Genomic DNA, 22230 nt, shown 5'->3' with positions numbered 1-22230 from the left:
TATAAGGGGTGGAGCCTGTGGCTCAAGGAGTAGGGCTCCGGCCCCATATACCAGAGGTGGTGGGTTCAAACCTGGCCTCAGCCAAAAACTGCAAAAAAACAAAAACAAAGAACATATAAAATAAAACAGCCATGAGGAAAGATTCTATTCTATTGGCTCTTGCTCATGCTCTTGCTTCCTTCATGATTTTTGCCTGTGAGTTTATTTGTTCTGGAATTCTATCTTAGGCAATCCTGTAAGGTCTGGATTTATGATTATTCCAGACAAGATTTTTATTTGCTTCTGCCAAATTCATTGGAGTATGATCAACACGAAGCCATTTTAAAATATGTAACTGATATGAGGTTTTTAGGGGGGTATAAATAGTAAAAATTCATCCACTATGCTCATACAAGGAATGGTTTATGGTTAGAAATTCTTAGAGGATACTTTTCTGCCTCTTTCTGGTGCCAACACAGAAAAAGATAAATTTCCTTGGCACATAATTGGGTTTTGCTTATTAATTTTTAACATCTTTACCCTTAAAGGTGTATCCTCTAGCTATATATAAATAATCTCTTAATAGACTGTGTACCCTGAATAGGCCCTAGGCTTGTCCAAGCGTTGTGTATCCATCAAAATAGAACCCAAGGTCATCAGGTTTCAGCAAGTACTTTCAGGAACAAAATCAGCTTTGTTACTCCTTGTCTCTCCAAGTTTCTGCTCTTGAATTACATTTTCCTTTTTGACAACTCAGTTGATACATTTCAAAAGGTATTTTTAACATTTTAACTGAAACATTTAGTTGTTTTTCCAGTATTCATTTATCTAATCTACTATAGTACAAAAAATAGTCTATGTTTTTATTAATCTGTTTTTATCTTGGTTAACTATCTTTTAAAAGGCATATAATATATGATTCTTACCCATAAAGAACTTGTCATCAATTAAGGATATGTATAAAGTTAAAAAAAAAACCATATTATAAGGGGGAGAAAAAAATGGCAAAATGACACAGGATAGAATGCACCGTATGTAAGAAGCATTAAATATGGGTAATTAAAATTTGTTTGGTTTTAACATTTAACTCCAATTGAGCTAAATCCTACATAAAGGGAATTTGAGATTTTTGAAAAAACAGTTAAGTAAACCAGCACATCATAGAGGCAGGGATTGCCTGGGTGAAGAAGTAATGAAAAAATGAGACTGCTAAAAGGAAATTAGAAGTACCAAACAAGGAAAGCATATCGTAGGCTCGAAAGAAAAGCTTCAATTGAATTCATGTAAAAGGCAATAGAGAATTTATTATCATTATTATTATTTAAACAGAGTCTTACTATGTTGCCCTTGGTAGAGTGCTATGGCATCACAGATCACAGCAACCTCAAACTCTTGGGCTTAAGCAATTCTCTTGCCTCAGCCTCCCAAGTAGCTAGGACTACAGATGCCTGCCACAATGCCTGGCTATTTTCTTGTTCCAGTTGTCATTGTTGTTTAGCTGGCCTGGGCTGGGCCTGAACCCACCAGCCTTGGTAACTACTGTGTTACAGGCAATGAGCTGAGAAGTCTTAACGTGCCCCGGAGAAGGGGAGGATGATAGAAACAATGTTATTAAAAGATCATTAGGTGGCGCCTGTGGCTCAAAGGAGTAGGGCACCGGCCCTATATGCTGGAGGTGGCAGGTTCAAACCCAGCCCCGCCAAACCTGCCAAACAAAAAAAAAAAAAAAAAAAGATCATTTTCGTGGCTGTCTGGGTTGGAAAAGAGTGACTGGAGAAAGGATGAGGAACTTCAGTCAGCATGAGGGACTGGAAGGAGTAGATACAAAAAGCACAGATGGGAAAGATTCCAAAACACGATGGGAAAATAATCAGGTTTAGTAAAAACTGAATCAAAGAAGTGGAGGAGGAAGCGTCCGACTGGCAAAGTAGCACTCACAGGACCACTACTGAAAGATGGTAATGCCTATTTATTGAAAAAGCTGGGCAAGAAACTAGGTTTTCAGGTAATAAACTTCATGTAGGTATAAGGCATCAAGGAGGAATTAAGTTTTCTCGGTTCCCACTTTCTCATCTGAGGAAAAGATACCTCCACTCTTTCACCCTTGCAGCCTCCCCCTCTGTAGACAATCACAGTGGGAGAGCTCGGCTGCTTCTCTAGGCCGATGGTTCTCAGTCTCCATGTTCAGCCAAGATCTCCTTCTCTCACGCCCATGGGTGACCAGACGGTCCAGCTTTTGAACAATTTGTCCCGTGTCCCGCAGTGTTTTAAAAAAGTCCCGATTTTTGGAAAGAATGCACGAACAGGAAGGGAATATACAGTTTTTGGCTGCCATGTGGCTATTTTGCCAGGATATGAGTTTTCTATTATTTTTGTTAATTTTATAATGTTAGACTGTAATAATAACAAATAATTGTTGAGAAGTCATTTTCGAGAACTGCTTATCAAAGTTTGCATTTTTGTCAGGCCCTGCCTGCCCCGCCCCACCCCGCCCCCTGCCCCGCCCCGCTTTACCCTGTGTTGTCCTGCTTTACCAATGTTAAAATCTGGTCACCCTACTTTAGGCGCAAGTGTTATAGTAGTTCCTCAATCCAATAAGAGAAATCATCGCCTTTTCCCCTACACTTACTCCTAATCTTCGAACACATCTCTCCATAAATCACATCATCATCTATGTGGCAGAAAACGAGAAATCACCCTTAACTCTCCCTTATTCCCCAGCAATAATGTCCGAGTAATGACCAGGAACCGAGGATGTTAACCCTCTCTTTGGTTTGTCCTCTGCTCTATCTCCGCTGTCACTGCTTTAGTTTGAAAGGCTCACATCATGTCCTCGATTGCATTACTGTGATCATTGTGAACCCGACTCTGGCTCTGGGTCCAAGCCCCGTCAGTCGAGGCTTCACGTTGCTGACAGTGTGATCTTTCAGAAATGTAAATCTGATCACATTACTTCCGGTATGCTTACGACTCCTTTCTAGCTTCCCTAGTGACTTATGCTCATGATTCTCTAATGAAAATACGGAGTCCAGGAAGGCATGGCGCTTTAGTCAAAACCATTGCTACTGTCAACTAGTGTAACTGGTAGGAACAGGCCCCTTGAGTGTGTTTAGGGAGGGTGAGAAATGACCGACCTATAGGAAAAGGTCAACCAAGGAAGTCCATGCTCTAGGTCCTGCTCTCTTGTTCAATCTCATCTCTCCCAGTTCACATCACCTCTCTTCTCCCTACCCCACACTCCCATCACCCATTGGGATTCTATTTGCCATTCCCAAAGCTGTTGGGTTGTCCCATGTGTTCTGTTTTAGTATCATGGCTCTCTGTCCAGGATTCTCTTCTCTCATTTTTCTACCTCACAGGGAAATGCATACTTATCTTTTAATCTTTGCATTAAATATAAAGATAATCAAATGTAACTTTTCCCAGAAAGCCTTTTCAAGTCTCTACTGTGGAAGTGACAACTCCCTCCCTCTTAGGCTGCTATTACCACACCAGTGGCTCTGCTTTGCTTTTGATAGATCTGTGTCCCCCTAAGGAAATGTAACTTCCTTAAGTTCGGGGTCTGTACCTTATCACACTTTAAATCTGCAGTTAGTACCTTCAGACAGCAGTAGCTCAAAGAAGGTTTACTCAATGACTGACAGGATTTATAAGGATTCTACTAGTACATATATTATCTGCGTAAAGACACTCTAAAAACATCTGCATGGAAGAGGGAAGTGGAGATACAGATTTAAAATTCATTCTCAAATAAGTAGTTATTCCCACACATGAGAATTTAGGAGTCAGGATGACTATGGTAATAGCTGTATGAAATCAATATCATTTTTTATATTCTTACAGATCATTTCAAATTTTCTTGACCCTTTAAAAATAGTAAAATGATATGATGAGTCTTGTAAGGCCTAACAGAAGAGTACATATTCAGTAAATATTATGAATTTGGAATAAATTGTTCTAGCCTGATAGTTTGTGATAAAGAGTTAAAGTTCTATATAAAATTTATGGCTAAAATCAAAGACACTGGAGTCCTCGTTGATACTTAACTATATCCATATTGAGGAGAAAATCACGACTCTAATTTTTTAGTTTTGGGGAATTTTAGATTACCCAAATAGATATGTAATGAGAGTCATCAAATTTCTTACACCTAAATTGTGCTACTGACAGTCTCAGTTAAAACTCAGAGAATATGCATTTCACTGACAAAAATTTTAGGTCTTCATAATAGAGTCAGAACCTTAATAACCAGGATTTCATTTTAGTGACATTCGAGATTTTACACTATATTGTTAACACATCAGACACAGCTACAATTATATTTATGTTAAGAATTGCAATTTGTCGAGTGGCTTATTAGATTGTTCTAAATGTGTGTCTGGATAAATTTTGGTTTATTAAACAATTACAAGTTGTCAGTCACTCTAAGTGGATTTACTTGGCGAGTTGCAAAATAAATACTATACTAATTGGTTAGAGATGAAGAAGTTAGACACCCTTCAGCAGGCCTATTTCCACTTAAAATTGACAGAATAAGCTGGTGGTAAAAAGAAAACAGATATCTTAGAGGTAAAGAGTGGGTGTTAAGGAAAATCAGGGCTAAGTTCTGAAATTATACCTCCGTGAAGAAAGAAACAAAGACAAGAGATACTCCAGTAAGTAAGTCTGGTGAGAGATGTTTGTTGAGCGAAGAGGTGTAAGGAGCCTTTATAATGCCCGTCTCTCCCGGGCCCACCCAGTCTTGATTAGAGACTCAATTGCTGCCTCTGACCTTTCATACATTTATAGAAAAGTGTGACTCCATAGAAATGGCTTCAAGGACCCTGAGAATGTTCTGGAAACTGTAGTACCCCAAGGAGAATGGTGGCCACTGGGACAATCACAAAGGCAGGATTAGGGAGGGCTCCCTGCTGCTGATAATCCTGCACTGTGGTATAAGGCATGGTCTCAGGGATCCACTAATGAACTCCCTTTTTTGAATGGGTAGATATGTTTTAAGTATACTAAAAAAAAAATTAGAGTTAGCACAATCAACCTATGATTTTGTGGAGGTTATAACTATGGAGGCGCTGATTTTAAAAAGTAGTGAATGTATTTAGAATTTAAAGAAAAATATTAAGTAAACAGGGATATGAGTGATACAGAGATAGGCAACTACGCTCTAAGTGTTTTGTGAATTACTAAAGTTATTTTACAGAAACATCCATATAAATTTTCAAAGGAGCAACTATTCTGTCATAAAATCTGTAACAGTGCATTTTTTGGTTTTATAAGTCAGGAATTGGGTAAAACAAATCTAAATGCACCAAACAAATAGTCTAGAAATCTGTATCACGTTGAGGCTGCTTTGGTTTCCGAGTGTAGGCGCCTGGAATGGAACTCAAAAATACCAACAAGATTTTAATAGATTGTGATTGATTACAAGGCTAAGAAATAGATGCTGCTGCTGAAACTCACTTAGCACAAAATACATGTTAAAAATTCAAGAATACTTACTTTCCCTTTTTAATTGTGTTTCTGCCAAGCAGTGGATCAAGAACTGGATCAATCGTTTCCTCAAGGTTTTCAATTAAGACGACATCACCAGAGGCCAAAGCAGTTTCAATGGTATTTAAAAACCTTAAGTTTCAGTCACAATCGAAGGAATAAAATATAAATAAGCACAGGGAAAATGTTCAAAATTATTTATATGATTAAGCTATATTTCATGTAGATATTTTGAAGGGGAAAAAATAACTTGGAGAAAACTATTTTATAACATGGTACTCTCCTTTAGCTGGATTACAAAGAGATTAAAGATCAGATTTTGAGATAAATTCTAGTCCTATTTTCAAAGTAAAATTCAATAGTTTAAACTAATAAGTCCACGTGTTTATTAGCTGCTTTTAACAACCATGGCTGAAATAAGCGTAACTAACCTAAATTTTATAAATCTAAATTCATTTGCTAAGTTCTTTTTCAACAAAAATTCAAATTGTGTTCATTGCTTAGTGGTTTTATCAAACTTTCAGTTTTTAAATCTTTTAAGTTTAGTCATTGAAAGTGATGAGCTATCATCTTATTTTAATCTTATTCTCTAAAAAATTCTCTCCCCACCAAAAATAATTTTCTCCAAGTACTCAGATAAGAGAGGACGATATTTATCTATACAATGACAGAAATTTCTTATTTTGCTTTACATGGGGAAAGAATGTGGAAGGGATAAGTGAAATACTGGTAGGGCTGAAATAATTTATTCAACATGAACTGACGAGATGACTTTCTAATAAGGCAGTTTGGTCATGAGGGCCTAAGTGACAGAAAGTCTCAGAGTAGACTCAGTTGCCAACTGACATGTAAAAACCTGACTAAGAAATTGTATTGTCTCAGGGATCCAATACTGGGACTTGTAGCCATGTTAAGATCCTATTATAGGCTGAGCATGTATTTAGGAATACAACTGTAAACATCATTAAGCCTGCAGTGTAGTTGGCAATTATTGTGTCACCACACAAACACTCCAGAAAAAGAATATAATATATCATATTTCCATTCTCGGTCTTAGGGGATTTACATATTTGTTCCTCTGAGACACAATGTTTGTTCTAACTTTCAATCTGGTTTCTTCTTCAGATAATTGGCTGCTGCCCAACATAAATGCCTTTTCAACAGAGACATTTTATGTGAAACATGGGCAGGCAGACAAACAAACAGCACCAAACTAATATTGCAAAGTGGCAGAGAGGTCTAACAAACGCCAGGCCTCTCTAACAATCCGACCCACGTCACAGCAGCTAAACAGAATGCCTGTCCCTTCAAATTTCACGTACCCTTTCTGGCCCAAATGTGTGACTTTCAGGTCAGGTCCGTACTTGTTCTTGATCCACTTAATTCCCTGCTGCTGGGGATCTATCATCAAGGGCCAGCGCTCACAGTGCGTGAGGATGGTGGCGTTTTCGGTGGACATTCTGTCACTGGGCAGCCCTTCATTGTTCCAGGCGGCAACCATAGCGTCATCCGTCAACATGGAGACCAAGTCCAGGCCTTTGGTTATCGGAATGGAAACCTTTAAAATCAGAGCAGAATGCAATCAACTGTGACTGGCAGACAGGAAAGAGTTGGCATGCCAGATAAGAAAATGGGATAACAAAGCCCAGGAGAAATGACTCCAGGGAACCCACACAAATTCACCGTGGACTCTTGGAAGCCGAATGCAACCCTCACTGTGAAACAGAATTTGACCTGATAAACCCGATATTTACATCTCTGAATTCTGTCAACTGTGGGATTCACCATCTGCCTTATTAACTGCATCTACCTGGCTTTACTGGAGGGACTCTGCCCTGTACTTACAACTACAGCTATTCCAACAAAGGGAGAGTAATTCAGACAACAGTAAGAACACCAGAAATTGACTTGTGCATGGAATAATCACCCCACATAAGCCATGGAGTGCCTTGCTTAGGCACTTCTTATCTTTCTATACAAAGACTGTAAAGGGATGACTTCTCTTTCTGGGATAGGTTGGTGAAACGTATTCAGTTCACTGGAACTCCACCAGCTTCTCAGTGGTCCCTCCGAACTTAGAACGTGACCTGTACCTGACAGGAAATGGCCTTGCCTGCATTGTGAAGTGAGGAGTTGTCTCCTTTAAGGTGGGGGTTGGGGGTAGATAAGGAGAGAGACAAAGATATCTATTTTAAAGAATAAAGATCAGTCTTTATAAAAAACAAACTGACAACAACAACAACAACAAAGATTGTGGCAAAAGAATTCATTAAGCAATGTATCTGTTTAGTCATCCGTCCTCCAGCCTTTACTGAGTGCCTCCTGCACATGTGAACCGTCCTCTGGAAGCAACAAAATGGAAAGAATATTCCCTGGCTTGGCAGGGCGGCTACCTCAGAGAGCTGCCTCATGAGCAAGTGCGCTAAGAACCCTACCTGTAGTAGGGAGGGAGGCTGTATCAGTGGGAGGAATTTGGCTTATTGTCGGGTCACAGAGTCTCAGCAAACAAAATGCTGAAAGCATTTCCACCTTAAGGCTAGAATGCAATGTGGTAATCAATATAGGATAAGTGGTATAATAGTCCTATTGCTCCTGACTGCAATGTTCCCTTAAAAATGAATCAAACCCTATCTCCTAGTCCTAGGAGCAAGTTTTGGTATCTGACCTGACATACAGTTTCCTTAGAAACACAAGCATTTTGGTATCTTTTAGAATAAGCATCCTTTTATTAGCAAAGGCTACATGGCTATAATTTCTTACTTTCTACTGAATACAAACAGCTTGAAACAATTAGAGACTTCGCGTAACTTTTATTCCTGAAGGTAAGAGGACTAATTAAAGGGGGCATTTACAGATCTTGTATCCCAAATCAATAGATGGAATTGTTTGAGCACATGCTCTGTGCAGAGTGGCATGCCAGGAATCAAACAGAACACTAGTCCCCACTTGGTTTTCTGGTCAGTTTAATCGGGGAAATAAAAGCCAACTTCGGTATAAATGAGGTAACCCACATTAAGGAATATCATAAATATTGTGACTACTTAGAGACTCAAATTTTTAGAAAAAATCTTTTAGGATTTTAAAAAATATACTATGTTCAAATAGCTAGTTACATGACTACCCACAGAAATTTTTTCCATCAAAATATCTTTGATGGTTACAGCATAGTCCTCATATCCACAACAAATTTTAATCTAAGTAGAGGCTGGAGAAAATAAACTTCATTTCCTGTATAGCCATGCACTGTATAATGTTTCAGTTGACAATGGACTTCATATACAACCATGGTCCCGTAAGAGTACAATAGAGTAGAAAAATTCCTAATGTCTGACACTGCAGCCATCATAAGGTTGTGGCACAATTATTTAATTTTTAAAATAAATTTAGTTAGCATCAGTGTACAGAATTTTTAATGTCTACAGTAGCATACAGGAATGTCCTAGGCCTTGACATTCACTCCCCACTCACTCACTGACTCACCCAGAGCAACTTCTAGTGCAGTAACCTGCATTCATGGTAGTGCCCTATTCAGGCATGCCATTTTTCATCTTATATAACTGTACTTTTCAGTGTTTAGATGTGTTCAGATACACAAATACTCACCATTGTGTTACAGTTGCCTACAGTATTTGATATAGTAACATGCTGTACAGGTTTGTAGTGTAAAAGTAACAGGCTATACCATCTAGGTATTAAGTATGTTTTATGATGTTTGAATAATGACAAAATCACCCAATGGCACATTTCTCAGAAGGTATCCCCAATGTTAAGTGACACACAACAGTGTATATTCTTTTCATTAATGTTTCTTTTTTTTTTTTTTTTGAGACAGAGCCTCAAGCTGTCCCCCTGGGTAGAGTGCCGTGGCATCACAGCTCACAGCAACCTCCAACTCCTGGGCTCAAGCGAGTCTCCTGCCTCAGCCTCCTAAGTAGCTGGGACCACAGGTGCCCACCACAACACCTGGCTATTTTTTGGTTGCAATTGTCATAGTTGTTTGGCGGGCCCAGGCTGGATTCGGACCCGCCACCTTAGGTGTATGTGGCTGGCGCCGAGCCCATTAATGTTTCTTTATAAAATTTCTTGAAGGAATTTCCAGCATGGAAAATGAGTTTGGTAATTAAGTACAAAGAAGGAGCCCTTTAAATCCACAGCCTGCTTCTAAAGACAGCGAGCTCCAAGGCTCCACTTCAGAGCTTCATTAACCAGTACCCAGGGTGCTGTGAGTTGGGATGCGACTAAGAGGTGGAGCTGTGAGAAAAAAGGAGGCTCCCTCTTTAGAAAGTGAACATCTCCTCGAGAGAAAAGAGAAGGCTGGGGGCAGATGCCATGGGCCAAGGTGAAATAAGTCCTAACACCAAATGCATATCAGAGTCCTCTAAAAAATGAACACATTCTGGCACATTCTAAGAAAAGAAATTTTCCTGTGGAGATAACGTTCCCAGTTTCTTTCAGTGTTACGCTAACCTAGCAGCTAATATTTATGTAAGACTTTATATGCTCACAAAATTTATGTGTGCATATTCCCTCTTTTCATTTGCTCACTTAAATAAGAGTTCGGCAAGGCAGATCTCTCTATTTTATTGCTTAGGTCACTGAGGCTTAGAAAGGTTAACGGCTCTTATAACTTCGTGTATTTGCTGTCTATAAACTGCTAGGTCAGAGTAATGAGTGGGGTAGGAAGGCTGCCTTGAACTTGCCTGTGGCTCCATCTATCTGCTCAGCAGACAACAGCTTTGGGTGGGAACACCTTTGAATAACAGTGTAATTTGAACTCTCATGGCCACATACGCCCACAGTCCCTCCCTTTTCAGTGACCAACCCCCTGTGTAACTGTTTCCTCCCTGTCTCAGCCACCAAACTCACGCCCCTGTGGGTGTACTTGCTACAGTCCTTCCCACATGCCCTTCATTATCCTAGTCTCCTTTACACCAGATTCCCTCAGTCTCTCTACCTGTTTGTCCAACCAAAATCAGGGCAGTGGCTTTCAACCCGAGGTTGCATATCAGAATCACACGGGAGCTTTAAAAAGCTGACAACAGGTACACCTCCTGTCCCCAGTGATCCAGCTTCAAGTGGCGTCAATGCATTTTGAAAGTTCTCTCTCATGTGATTTTAACATGAGGTTGGGGTGCAAGAACCACCGTCCTACACCGTCCTAGGGTCTCACTCCACCTGAGGGCTTTCCTAAGTGGAGACAGTTCATTTTCTTAATACCCCCATTACTGAAAGATGGATGTGGGGAAAAGTTGCCATTCTTCTTTCTAGTCCTCCCAAACCATTGTTCATCCATCCTAAGTCAAAATGTCATCTTAGCGGCTGGGCATAGCGGCTCCTGCCTTAATCCTAACACTCTGGGAGGCTGAGCTCCAGACTTTAAGACCAGCCTGAGCAAGTGAAAGACCCCATCTCCACTAAAAATAGAAAAGTTACCCAGGCATCAAGGCAAGAGCCTGCAGTCCCACCTACTTGGGAAGCTGAGGGGGAAGATCACTTGAACCCAAGAGTTGGAGGTGGCTGTGATCTAATGCCACAGTACTCTAGCCTGAGCAACCTGCAAGATTCTGTCTCAGAAAGTAAAAGAAGCCATCTTAGAGATTCAGGGAGCCCAGCTGCCAGTCCATCGTGTATCTCCAAGTATCTCCTCATTTTATGAATGATGTAGGCCGGCCCTTCCCGCCTTCCTGAGTGTTGTCAATCCTCAGCAACCTCAGTGCCCACAGGGATCATGAGTCCACTCTTTGGCCTTGACCTCCTTTGTGTCACAGCGATACATTTCCTTTACATTCTCTTACAGCACTACAATACCTTCTTCCTTTGATGAGAAATGTTGTCCCAGACCTTGAAATAATCTGAAATTATTTTACCATTGAAATTCAAGATTCCAATTCCCAATCTTCTGATCATGGTTGTCTATACTTCTCTCACATGTTTAAACACAATATTTAAACAAATATTAAGATACCTAGGCCTTTATTGCCCTTATTTTGTTCTTGTAGTAAAATAAACATGACATAACATGCGCTGTTTGAAACGTTGTTAAGTGTACAGCTCAAATGACCTTTAGTATATTCACATTGCTATTCCGCTATCACCATTATCTACCTCCAGGATCTTTTCATCTTCCCAAACTGAAACTCTGTACGTACTAAACAAGAACTCTCCATTCCTTCTGCCCTCTGCAGCTGGGAACCACCGTGCTACCTGCTGCCTCTCTGATTTTGACCACTCCAGGGACCTCATAAAAGTAGAATCGTGCAGTATTTGTCTTTTGGTGCCTGGCTTATTTCAGTGAGCATCCTGTCAACAAGGTTCATCTGCATGGCGGCATGTGCTAGAATTTCCTTCAGTTTTAAGACTGAATAACATTCCAATGTATGTATGTAGCACATTTAAAAACGTACATATTCTCTGTCCTTGGCCACTTGGGTTGCTTCCACCTTTTGGCTACTGTGAATGGTGCTGCCACGAATGTGGGTATACAAATACCTTTTTAAGTTTCTACTTTTACTTCTTTGGGGTATAAGCACAGAAGTAGAATGGCTGGATCATATGGTAATTCTAGGTTTAATTTTTTTTTTAGAAATATATTTACTATATTTCAACTTCTGGCTATACTCACATCTCTATGTACTCTAAACTTAACCTTCTGTTTTTTAAATTGTTCTTTTGCTGGTCCCATGACCTTCCCTGACTTCTTTTCCTTCTGGTTTGTCTACCTATAAACTCTGTATTTGATTGGATTTCATATTCTCTGTCTCTCAGACTTTGAGTATTGCAGATGGAAGCTCTATGATCATAAATTCATCTTTCCCAAATACATCTTGGGTTTCTTAAAGCTGCTTGGCCACACTTACCATCTATTCCCCTACTGCCCTCCAAGGGTGTTTCTGAGCATTTTCAGCACTCTCCTCAAAGCCAATTTCCTAATTCTGGTTTTCTTACCTTTGACCAACTGCCACTGCCTTTTCCTGCTTCCTTGAGGGAAGAGGGCCCAGCAGGTGGGCTGCCTCAGCTTCCTCCTGTCAATATCTGTGCTGTGCCTGCGTTTGTCTCCTTCCCTCCCAAATGAGTCAAAGGGCTCCTGTTTCTCCTGCCTGAGGGCCATTCCCTTCTCCCCATTCTGCAGCCCTCACCCTCCTAGTTCTTGATGGATCGCACCTCTTTCCCCTTTCCTCGTCAGCAATTCCCATTTCAGTTCTCCTTCTGCAGCACGGAAACATGCTCTAGACTGACCTGCAGTGGGAAAACAGACCCCTCCCTTGGCCCCCTGTCTCTACAAGGCATCTCTCTCTATCTCCTTCCCTTCACAGGCCAGTTCCCAAGAGAAGAATCTACTTTTTCACCTCTCTCTTCTCACTTCCCACTTGCTGTGAGACAGTACAAGCTGTCTCCACTCCTGTGGGGATAACAGAACTGGATAGATACCTTCTGGACAGCCCGCCTACTACTTTACATGGGTTAATTATAAGGCATATTTATTATATTTTGATGAAAAGAAGCACTGCACTTTTACCCTCTTCCAGGCTCTTTTCTAAGATACGGCAGTGAAGAAAACAAAATTTTTACTGCATTTTACATTCTAGTTAGGTTAAGGGATAGATGTTAACCATTATAAATGAATAAATGAAACAATATATTATAACTTCAGAGAGTAATACAATCTCCTTTAAGAAATGCTTAATATAAAAATAAGGCTTAACACAACATAACTTATATGATTTAGTTCCAAAAGATTTTCCTTTGTAAATGATGAACGATGAGATGCCTTTAGTAATGAGCTTTCCCTGAAACATTTAATTTTATTTAATTTTTTAAAATTCCACTAACATGTACTTAGGTCATAAAAACAACTACTGTAAGCACAGAGGCATGTGTTCCCAATGTGGAACGTTAATATACAGAGATATTCAGGGTGTTTTTAAACACACCAATATGCCAGAAAGGGCTGCATGTGTAAATTCAGAGTGCGTTTCAGTCAGTTGTGACGGCAGTGTCGCAGAGCAAGCAGCGGCCAAGTCAGGAGGTCTGATTTCCTATCCTATGTGAGTGGAGTCGAATTTTCTCATTTATGCAAGAAGGATCTTACACTAAATGATTTCAAATCTATTATTCCACTTTGCAAATGGGTTTGAATTTCAAATTTAGGGTAAGCTATTTTTATACTTAAGTACAAAATGCTGCTTTCTTTTCTTTTCTTTCTTTTTTTTTTTTTTTGAGACAGAGTTTCACTCTTTCTCCAGGCTAGTGTGCCATGGCCTTAGCCTAGCTCACAGAGCAACCTCAAACTCCTAGGTTCAAGTGAACCTCCTGTCTCAGTCACCCAAGCAGCTGGGACTACAGGCACTTGCCACAACACCTAGCTCAATTTTCTATTTTTAGTAGAGATAGGTTCTCACTCTTTTTTTGCTCGGGCTGTTCTTGAACTCCTAAGCTCAAGCAACCCTCCCTCCTCAGCCTCCTAGAGTGCTAGGATTACAGGCATGAGCCACCACTCCAGGCCAAAATGCTGCATGTTTCATTTGAAAGTGGTATTAAAAAAATGTTTAGCCAAGAAGCCATATTATTGATAAATCCAAATTGGATTTCAGTTATCGGTTTTGTTTAAGCAATTTTCCAACCACTGCTCTTATCATTTACACAATTCATTGCCATCTCCTGCTTGAAGCCATCATTAAATAAGAAAAACTGTGCACCGCACAAGAACCATCCCCCCAGGAGGATTTCTAGTCAGTTATTGTTCCAGGGGTACAACAGTACCTAAAATGTACATGGTCTTTACTACGGAAATTTCGGTAGGTTGGTTCCATGCGTTGACCAGGTAAGAAACGGAGCTTACCTTCTGTTGAAGAAATGGAACCCACTTGCAGTCCATCAGGTCCTGGCGATACTGCTTTGTGAAGGATCCCACGTAAGACACAAATGCCGCAGTGAGGAGGACATCTCCGCAGAGCGTCTTCTCTTGAGCTTCAAAGGCCTTAATAGACTGACCCCAGCGGATCTTCTCTGACTGAAAGATAAAATGACTCAGACGTAATTGCAGGGTGAGCGTCAACTCAGCAAATGCCGTTACTGTCCAGTACAACTTATGCCTAAGTCTTTCTGCAGTCTCTAGAAGGAATAGCGTGTTACTGGTTGGCGTGACTATTATTCGTGAGCTTGAAATGCACCAAAATAAAGTTCTCATACTTCTTCAGTGGAGTTTACTACAGTGAGATGTCAGTTCTTTAACATCTCCTTCTCGCTGGATACCCTAACTCTCTAATTATGCTCTCTAATTAACGTTAGCCTGCTTATTCTCCATTCTTCCCATTTTTCCCTACACTGCCCTAGGCAAACTTTCTATTTATTTGTTTTTAATAAGCTGATGATGGGCTGATTATAGACAAAGGAAAATGACAAATGCCACTCATCTTAATTAATTAAAACATAAAACCATCTATCTTAGATTCTATTAATTAAAGCCTAGGGCCGATAGTTACTCAACTCAGGTTACTTTTCTAATATAATCTGTGGAGAAAGCTATAACCTAAGTAAAAAGATGGAAATCACGGCTCGGCACCTGTGGCTCAAGTGGCTAAGGTGCCAGTCACATACACCTAAGGTGGTGGGTTCGAATCTAGCCCGGGCCCACCAAACAACGATGGCTGCAACCAAAAAAAAAAAGCCAGACGTTGTGGCAGGCACCTGTGGTCCTAGCTACTTAGGAGGCAGAGGAAGGAGACTCGCTTGAGCCCAGGAGTTGGAGGTTGCTGTGAGCTATGATGCCACGCACCCTACCCAGGGCTACAGCTTGAGGCTCTGTCTCAAAAAAAAAAAAAGATGGAAATCAGCCTGAAGACAATATTCTCAAAGAATGCCACTGAAGCCCTCATCTTTAGTTGGATGGCCATTAAAATCTGATTTACAGGTTAAGTATGTAGAGCCCTTAAGATTGGATTTGAATAAAACTGCAACTAACATGTATGGATTGACTGAACTGCAGGGTAGTTCACTCGTTTGTTTTAATGCATGCTAAAATATAATGTAATATTCTAAGAACATCCAAATTAATAGGACCCAAACAGAAAAAATCCACAATTGGATCGTACAAGCAAAGTAGACATCTGTGGCATTTAAGTTTCCTCACAAAGGAGGACAGATCACAAAAAACAAAAATGATGTACATCAGAACAGATTGGAATGCTAGATTCCTTTAAACCATCTTAAAGCACATAGCACTGAGGTCATGAAATTAGCATGTGAAAAAAAATCTGTTTTAAGATCGTCTTCTTGCTTTGCTTGATAAACACCCCCCCCGCCCCCCCGCCCAGTTAGCTATATAATTAAATGCTAAGGAACTTTAGCTCTGAGCCCTCTTTCTAGAATTTATTACTTTCCTTCCTCAGCCACAGACAATATATCCATTAATTTTCAAGAGAAATCTCTCATTTGCCTGCCCTCCATCTTTGTTGTTTTTGGTTTACAAATGATAAACAATATAGTGCACCCACCTCATTCCCCAAAACAGCTTTGAAATTTGAAGATTTACTAAACATAGACTTACTGGCTATTGAAATCGTCAATAATTTTACCATACCACCCATGTAACATAAATCATTACTGACACTGGCTAACAAGGGTTTAAGAGTTGGAACATGTCCTGTAATAAATTTCTAGACAGTTAAAAATCACTATAATTTTATTCTAATGCATTATAGATTGCCTGTAATGTCATCCTGGCCGGGGTGACCCATTTCTAATTTTGAACAGCTGTTCAGCTCAGGAGTTAGTTAATGATTAAATATAAATTGCCTGATTTATTAGTCTGAATGGTCGAGCTTCCAGGTCAATGCTATATAGACAAAATCATCAGTCTTGATGTTTTTCAGAAGTTAACTGTCTCCTGTTCTAGTCAGAAAGAATTTATCCTCAAAGGAAAACACCTGACATCTTCAATTAATCCTTTAAAAAAATATTTTTTTCCTAAGGAACATTATACAATCTCTTTTTTCTTTTCCTTGTCTAAACCCTTAGCCTTTGGAAATATTACTGTATGTTAGAGACACAGGTAGGGCCTGGTTTTACCTTGATAAAACTTCCAGACATTCTATCACTAGGCCAGAAAAATAATCTAATTGGAAGACACTTTCTCTTGGGGACCTCACAAATGGTGAATACTTGAAACCGTTTAAATCTTACTACTGTAAATGGAAATAGGTATCAATACTAGTACTGGTGAAATTTCTCAACTGACATAAGAAGAATGAGTTTCCAAAGAGCTCTAGAGTTTGTTTCTTTAAAACATAGGAAAGTCCTCAAATTCACCTATTCATTCATTCATTCAATAAATATCCATTGATGCCTAAGACTTGCTGGGGACTAGCCTATATATTTGGGACAAGCAGCACATGAACAGATGAAGCTCCTGTTCTTGAGACACTCCTATTCTACTTAGGAGGGGAAAAGATTTTAAAAATCCTGTTTGTGCATTGGATATACAATATACTATAACAGTGTCAGGTGGTGATGAATGCTATGAAAAAATACAGTGCAGCGAGTAGAAAGAGAGCTTTAGGGTTGTATGCAGGGGGATGGTATTGTCAAGATTCATCCATGTTGTGGCATGGATCAGTACTTCATTCCTTTTGATGGCTGAATAATATTACACTGTGTGGATTTATTACATTTTATTTATCCATGGGTGAGTGGACATAGGTTGTTTCTATTTTTGTCTATTATGAATACTGTTGCTATGAACATTTGAATACAAGCTTTGGTGTGAACACTTAATTTCTTCTGGGTATGAACCTATGAGTGGAATGACTGAGTCATGCAGTAATGTCGTATTTAACATTTTGAGGAACTGCCAAGCTGTCTTCCAAAGAGGCAGAACCATTTTTATATTCCAACCAGCAAGGTGTAAAGATTACAATTTCTGTATACGCTTGCCAATACTGTTATTGTCCATATTTTTTATTACAGTCATCCTGGTGAGCACGAAATGGTGTCTCATTGTGGTTTTGATTTGCATTTCCCTAATAACTAAGATATTAAGCATCCTTTCATGTGCTTATGGGCCATGTGTATATCTTCTATGGAGAAATGTCTACTCAAATCCATTGCCCATTTTGAAATTGAGTTATTCACTCAATTGTTAGGAAACACTTGTACATACATTATGTCTTTTGAGCATGATCACAAACTTCTAAGTGATGATGCTTATTTTAGAGACAAGAAAACCAAGTTGAAGAGGTACAGAGATTTGCCCAAACCTGTTTAAGGCCACATGGGAGAGCAAATGAAATCAGTGAGTACGGATGTCAAAGGATCTATGTTCTTCTAGTCATGTTCAAGCAGGAGAAAGTTAATAAGAATTATTTTTTAAAAACTTTATCTCATGGAATAACTATTAATATTAGCATTTCACTCACCTATAAAAAGATATGACAACAAAAGCATAAATCAATTAGGTTTAGCTTGAAAGGAATGGTATCCTGGTAGAATTTCATGGCAAATGTGTATTAAAAAGATCAGACAACAGTTCAATAGCAGTTATCTAGCAGCTGTCCTGAGTTTTATATTAATAACCTATCTTTCAAAATAACCAAGCTTTTTATTTGCTTTTAAAGTATTTCACAAAATGATAATAAAGGGAAGAAGGGAAGAAGGGATGAAGGAAAAAATAAGTAGCTAACCCACCCAGAGCTGGTGTACTCCATTGTCATAAAGCCACACACAGATGGGGAAGGGTGTCTGGCACGGTTTGTTTACATGTGTCTGACACAGACACCCCCATGGGTTTGCAACTGTTCAAAGTGGATACAAAACTAAACTCTGGCAAAGTATATGCCTTTCCTCTGTTTTAGTTTGAGAGGAGGCTGATGTCATAGTGAGTTCGTTGCTTTATGCTAAATAACACATCATTGGTCATTGCTTCTTTTTGGTAACGTAGACCCTCAGTGGGAATGATGATTAAATATTCTCCTTTGTTGTTAAAACTATTGAGTTCTTGTTGATGGCAAATAATAATAAAATCCAAAAAAAGTGATCTGAATGTGTTAGCCAGAATTTTGGAAGGAAAGACTTCACTTGCCTCAAGTTCCTTGACCAGCCTGTTGGCCAGCTCAATAGTCTTGCTGGTTTGATTCACCTCTTCTTGACACCGCACTTTCTCAGCTATTGCTTTTTCAAATGAAGCTGTGAGTCTACTCAGATTTCGATCCAGATCCTGAATTAAGAGTTGAAATTAATTTCTGAGTCATATTTTAATTAAAATAGAAACATTACAATCATCTGAAAACATCTGTTATCTTAAGGGAAATAAAACAAACCTCTTTCTTTCCTTTGACCCTTGCCTCTGTAAAATACATGTTTTAGGGAAGAAGAAGGATACAGGGACAAGAAGTGCGTTGTTCCACCATAACCTTTACCATATGGTCTTTTCTTCTTTCTCTGTTGGGCAGAATGCAGGGAGCTACTAGGATGAAGGATGTGCCATGAAAACTCAACCACATTGTGGTGCACTGTCCCCCTCATCCTCATGAGACCCAAGCCTCATCCTCCAAAACCAACTTTATCAATGAAAAGAGGGATCTTTTGGTTCTTCACCTACTGACTCTTTTCTCATTTGCTTCATGCTTCGGGCAATGAAGAAAGGTGTTAATAACTGAGCCCCTTTAGATCCACCCCAGCCAAGCACATTTTTTTTTCTTCTGGCAATCTGGGATTGAAACTCAGAGGTAACAATTGTCTTTAGCATGGGAAGACCTGGGAGGATATGTACGTTTTGAAAGGCCAAAGCCTTTTAAAGGGGTGCCACCTCCTATCAGGGGCACAGAAAAAACAGAGAAAATCATCCTAGGAAAAGAAAAATGGATAAAAGTGATGTAGAAAGCAAAGCAAAGTAAGAAGTCACACAGCCTTAGAGAGATTCCAGGGGAAGATCAGGGCAGTTTCTTATTTCCTGGATCACCCACAGACTAGACCTGTACCTTTCATGAGTCATCTTGGTCTCCTTGTCGGCTAACATAGTTTGAATGGGTTTGTATCACGTATAGCCAAAAAGTCCTGGCTAAGATAACAAATTCTTTTGAGGCTTCTTACTACGGTATCTTGCTACCTTCAAGTTCCTACAATCCTAAGTAAGATTTATAACATTACTTTTGTAGATACATGTACAGTTCCAAAAAACGTTAATATAGGTAAGCACACTTGTAGAACATAACCTATTTATAATTTAGAGACTGCCTCTATTTGCCAATGCCCCAGTTATTTCATCATTAATTAATTTACATTGATAAAGCCATAAGCATATTGCTCTAAGGCTTAAGGTTTAATATGCAAATCAGCATCAAATCGATGAGAATTGGAGAGATTATGCATTATCAGAAATAAGATGGAAATATAAATATTATCAGTCTATATTGGATTCTTAGAGGTATCGATAGTTTTATAAAACATAGAAACACACAGAACTCTGGTATCAGGTGTCTGGGTTCATATTCAAAGTCTGCTATCATCTAAGCAGATTTAAATTGGGCTGTTTACTTACCCTCTCTGTGCTTCAGTTTTGCTGTAAATTGCAATTAATACTATTACCTAGGCTGGGTGCCCATAGTTCAGTGGTTAGGGTGCCAGCCACAGGCACCGGGGCTGGTAGGTTTGAACTCAGCCCAGGCCTGCTAAACAAACAAACAAACAAACAAAAATAGCTGGACACTGTGGCGGGTGCCTGTAGTCCCAGCTTCTAGGGAGGCTGAGGCAAGAGAATTGCTTGAGCCCAAGAGTTTGAGGTTGCTGCCATGGCACTCTACCAAGGGTGACAAAGTGAGACTATGTCTCAATAAAAAAAAAAAAAGTTACCTAACTCAGAGGCTTTAAGGATTCATTTTGATAATTCGTATAATAATGCTAGAACACTGTAAGCCAGGCATTTCCAAAATTTTTGGTCTCAGAACTCCAAAGGGAATTGGTTTATGCAAATGTTATCAACCAATATTTATGGTATTAAAAATTAAAACTGAGGAATTAAATTTATTTTTAAATAATACTAAACTCATATTAACATAAATAATTCATTTTTATGAAAAATAACAATACACCAAAATAAAAAGTCACTAATGAAAACAATGGCATTGTTTAAAGTTTGTACAAATCTCTTTAATGTCTGATTTAGTGGAAGACTGTTAGATGCTTAGGGAATCTGTTCAGTAGGAATCCACCCATTGAGGTATCACATGTCATATAGTCTCTGAAAAAGTCTACTGTATGTATATTAAAGAATGAGAGGAGAGAGGCAGATAATGTCTCAGCCTGATTTGCAGGTGAGGAAACAAAGATCCAGTGAGTGATTGTTATAATTCCACTAACTAGTATGTGACAGAGCAAGGCCTAGCGCCCAAACCTGCTGACTCCTGGATCAATGTAATGGAAGGCACTTAACACAACAGATGCTGCAGAAGTCGCAACTCTGGAGAGAGAGAGGAAATACTGCTGGGCGGCCCAGTTAGATCACACATGGTATAGGATGGTTCAGAGTATTGAGCTTGGGGTTTAACAGTTCTAGTCACTCTGCCCCTTATTAGCCATGGGGCTTTGGGCTGGGTATTCACCTTCTATAAACTTCCTATTGTTTCATTTGTAAAATGGGACAACTACTGACACTATCTTCTTCATAGGGCTTCTGTGGATTCAAATGTGTGTTAATGCATGTACAACATGGCACAGAGCATTTGGCAGGCACGTGGTAAAAGTTAGCTTGCTGTACGAGTATCCTTGGAGTTTATTTCAAATGGAGCATGAATTCATGCTTGGTCCATTTTTTCACATCACTGAAAATAATCAACTTCAGGACAAATATGTAGGTAAAAGTTGGCTCTTGGCATGCAACTCTCATTGGCATTAGTGACAGTTCACCAGGATAAGTACCACTTTGGTATAAACAAGAACCAGCCTCCCGACCCTACTGAAAGCTGACAGTCTGCTACTTTCACGGGAATGTTTAGTTGTTGACTTGAGCTTATACTAACTCCCTGTGTGACACAGGTTCAGAAGTTTGAAGGGAATCAAGTAAACACAGACACCATAATGTATAAACATCTACTAGACAAAGTAGCTTAAAGCAAATGCATAACCATCAAGATATTTTACTCTAAAACAAATAAGAGGATTGTGTTTCTAAAATATTTTTGGAGGAGGTCTTAATATTCACTTGTGTCTCTTTCCCCTTATTCCTGAAACACTGTTCTCTTGTCTGTCTTTTCTCACCACCCATTCTCTGCTCCATCTATGTTGACCTGACTTTTACTTCTTTTTTCTTTTGTTCTGCATCACCATTTGACTGAAACAGATCTGATAAGAACACCAATGAATCCCATAAATGACTTTTATTCACTCAAGTTACCAATCATGGTTTGTAAATAATAACAATAACTTAACAACTAACAGTTTTTGATCTGCTAGCATGTGCCGGGCACTATTCTAAGTACTCCGTGTGTGTTAACTTACTTGATCAGTCCGGTAAGTCTATGAGGGATTTCTCCATTTTACGGATGAGGAAAGTAGAGACTCAGAGCGGCCTCAGTTACTCAAGGCCACGCGCCAGGAAGTGCAGGGCTGGAACGGAGCCTGTGCTGGACTCCACTGTGCTATCCAGCCTCTACTGTGTCTCCCAGGGGATGACTCCTCTCCAAATCCCTTCTTTCCCCTCCCCCATGACATCGCTCCATCCCGGCTCCTCATTCACGTCTCTAACCATCTCTTTCTCTAGCTCTTTTAGGAATC

General features: G+C 39.5%; 1 protein-coding gene across 1 annotated transcript in view; it reads right to left on the bottom strand.

Moving 5' to 3' along the window:
• Positions 1 to 22230, bottom strand: part of DNAH11 (dynein axonemal heavy chain 11) — a 357421-nt gene that overhangs the window by 82709 nt on the left and 252482 nt on the right. Inside the window, exons 62-65 of the mRNA XM_012804394.2 lie at positions 18538 to 18676; positions 14306 to 14472; positions 6789 to 7024; positions 5476 to 5598 (exon numbers count right to left, since the gene is read on the bottom strand). Coding sequence (XP_012659848.1) covers positions 5476 to 5598; positions 6789 to 7024; positions 14306 to 14472; positions 18538 to 18676 — 665 coding nt within the window. The remainder of the gene's footprint in view (positions 1 to 5475; positions 5599 to 6788; positions 7025 to 14305; positions 14473 to 18537; positions 18677 to 22230) is intronic.

The sequence above is a fragment of the Otolemur garnettii genome, unplaced genomic scaffold (assembly GCF_000181295.1).
Source record: "Otolemur garnettii isolate 467f Iridium unplaced genomic scaffold, OtoGar3 scaffold00028, whole genome shotgun sequence".
Taxonomy (NCBI): domain Eukaryota; kingdom Metazoa; phylum Chordata; class Mammalia; order Primates; family Galagidae; genus Otolemur; species Otolemur garnettii.
Note: the sequence above shows the minus strand (reverse complement) of the source record. Positions and strands in the feature narration are given on the sequence as shown.